Source organism: Calidris pugnax, unplaced genomic scaffold, assembly GCF_001431845.1.
Source record: "Calidris pugnax isolate Ruff unplaced genomic scaffold, ASM143184v1 scaffold896, whole genome shotgun sequence".
In the NCBI taxonomy this organism is placed as follows: Eukaryota; Metazoa; Chordata; class Aves; order Charadriiformes; family Scolopacidae; genus Calidris; species Calidris pugnax.
This window is the reverse complement of record NW_015091892.1, coordinates 89,285-91,195: the sequence shown is the minus strand read 5'-3', so window position 1 is coordinate 91,195 and position 1,911 is coordinate 89,285. Positions and strand designations below refer to the sequence as shown.

Sequence of the window (1,911 nt, the reverse complement as noted above, 5' to 3'; positions counted from 1 at the left end):
AGGGGGTACATGAGCAGGGGGTGCACAGAGCATGGGGGGCTGGAGATGGGGGGGGCACAGGACTGACACCCCACATCCCCCCCACCCTCTTCATCCTCGCTCCCCAGCGGCGCCGGGGGGGGGGTGTCATGGAGCGCGGGTGCGTGATGGACACCTCGGAGCCGGGCAGCGCCGCCGAGGAAGAGGAGGAGAAGAGCATGGAGCCCCGACCCCGCACCCGCTCCAACCCCGAGGGGGCCGAGGACCGGGCCCTGAGCGCCCAGGCCAGCGTGGGCAACCGCAGCGAGGGGGAGGGCGAGGCGGCCAGCGCCGACGATAGCCCACAGGCCACCGCCGCCCCCGACGGCACCTCCTGGCCCGGCCCCCCCGCGCCCCACGCCGAGGTGCAGGTGAAGACACCGCGGGTGAATTGTCCCGAGAAGGTGGTGAGTTGTTTTTAACCAGACTATATTTTCCATAGTGCCAAGGGGCTTTCCTTAAGATTCCTTAAGACATTGAAGTGCTGGAGCGTGTCCAGAGGAGAGCCACCAAGCTGGGGAGGGGTCTGGAGAACAAGTCCTATGAGGAGAGGCTGAGGGAACTGGGCATGTTGAGTTTGGAGAAGAGGAGGCTGAGGGGAGACCTCATTGCCCTCTACAACTACCTGAAAGGAGGTTGTAGAGAGGTGGGTGTTGGCTTCTTCTCCCAAAGGACAAACGACAAGACCAGAGGAAATGGTCTGAAGTTGGGGCAGGGGAGATTTAGATTAGATATTAGAAAGAACTACTTTACTGAGAGGGTGGTCAGGCACTGGAACAGCCTGCCCAGGGAGGTGGTGGAGTCACCATCCCTGGAGGTATTTAAGAAACGTATAGACATGGCTCTTCAGGGCATGCTCTAGTGCCCAAGGTTATTGGTTTATGGCGAGGTGTTGAGTGTGGGGTTTAGTTGGTGGGTGCGGTGTTTTTGGTGGGCGTTTGGTGTGGTGTGTTTTGTATTTGTTTGGTGGGTTTTTTTGTTTTTTTGTTTTTTTGTTTTTTTTTTACTGTGGTTGGACTCGATGATCTCAGAGGTCCCTTCCAACCACTAAGATTCTGTGATTCTGTGAGTGTCCACAGCCTGGTGAGGGGCTACCGGGGTGGGGTGGGGGGCTTAGATGTCTCAGATGTGGCTCCATCCTCCAGATCATCTGCCTGGACCTGGCGGAGGAGATGGCTTTGCCCAAACTGGAGTCCTTCAACGGGTGAGCGCTCCCCAGGACCCCCAGGGCTCTGCTGTGTCCCCCACCTTCAGAATGGGGGGGGATGGTGGTCCCCACTGGTCCCTGGAGCTCTGGGGGGGTGTGTGTGTGTGTGTCCCCCTCTTCTCAGGTCCAAGACCAACGCGTTGAACATCTCCCAGAAGATGATCGAGATGTTCGTGAGGACGAAGCACAAGATCGACAAGTGCCATGAGTTCGCGCTGGTGGTGGTGAACAACGACGCCACGTGGGTGAGTAGAGGGGGGGCCTGGACATCTCTGTGTGTCCCCCCCCGCCCCCCCAACCTCACCCTGGCTCCTCTCAGCTCTCAGGGTTCACCTCGGACCCCCGCGAGGTCTGCAGCTGCCTCTACGACCTGGAGACCGTCGTCTGCAAGTCGTTCAGTATCCCACCGCTTGTGGGGCTGGGATGGGGATGGAGGGGGGGGGCCAGGACCTCATGAGGGTCCCTTGGGTGCAAATGGGGGGGTCCCTCAGGGGTGCAAACAGGGTTCCTTGAGCACAAGAAGGGACCCTCCGGACCCCTTGCTTGCAGGTGGCCACAGATGCCCAACACAGAGCGGTGAGCGTTGAACCCTCAAATTCCCCCCCCACCTCAATTTAACACCGAACCCTCCAGACCCACCCAACGCCCATTTATTGGGGTTCTGCCCCCACCCCACCACATCCCGG

At 59.8% G+C, this 1,911-nt stretch overlaps 1 protein-coding gene across 1 annotated transcript in view; it reads left to right on the top strand.

The window, feature by feature from the left end:
- The first annotated feature begins 68 nt into the window (after positions 1–68).
- The window catches only part of BABAM1 (BRISC and BRCA1 A complex member 1), a 3,306-nt gene continuing 1,463 nt past the window's right edge, over positions 69–1,911 (top strand). Inside the window, exons 1-4 of the mRNA XM_014962119.1 lie at positions 69–425; positions 1,164–1,222; positions 1,350–1,470; positions 1,545–1,645. Of these exons, the coding sequence (XP_014817605.1) occupies positions 129–425; positions 1,164–1,222; positions 1,350–1,470; positions 1,545–1,645 (578 nt within the window). The 5' untranslated portion in view covers positions 69–128. The remainder of the gene's footprint in view (positions 426–1,163; positions 1,223–1,349; positions 1,471–1,544; positions 1,646–1,911) is intronic.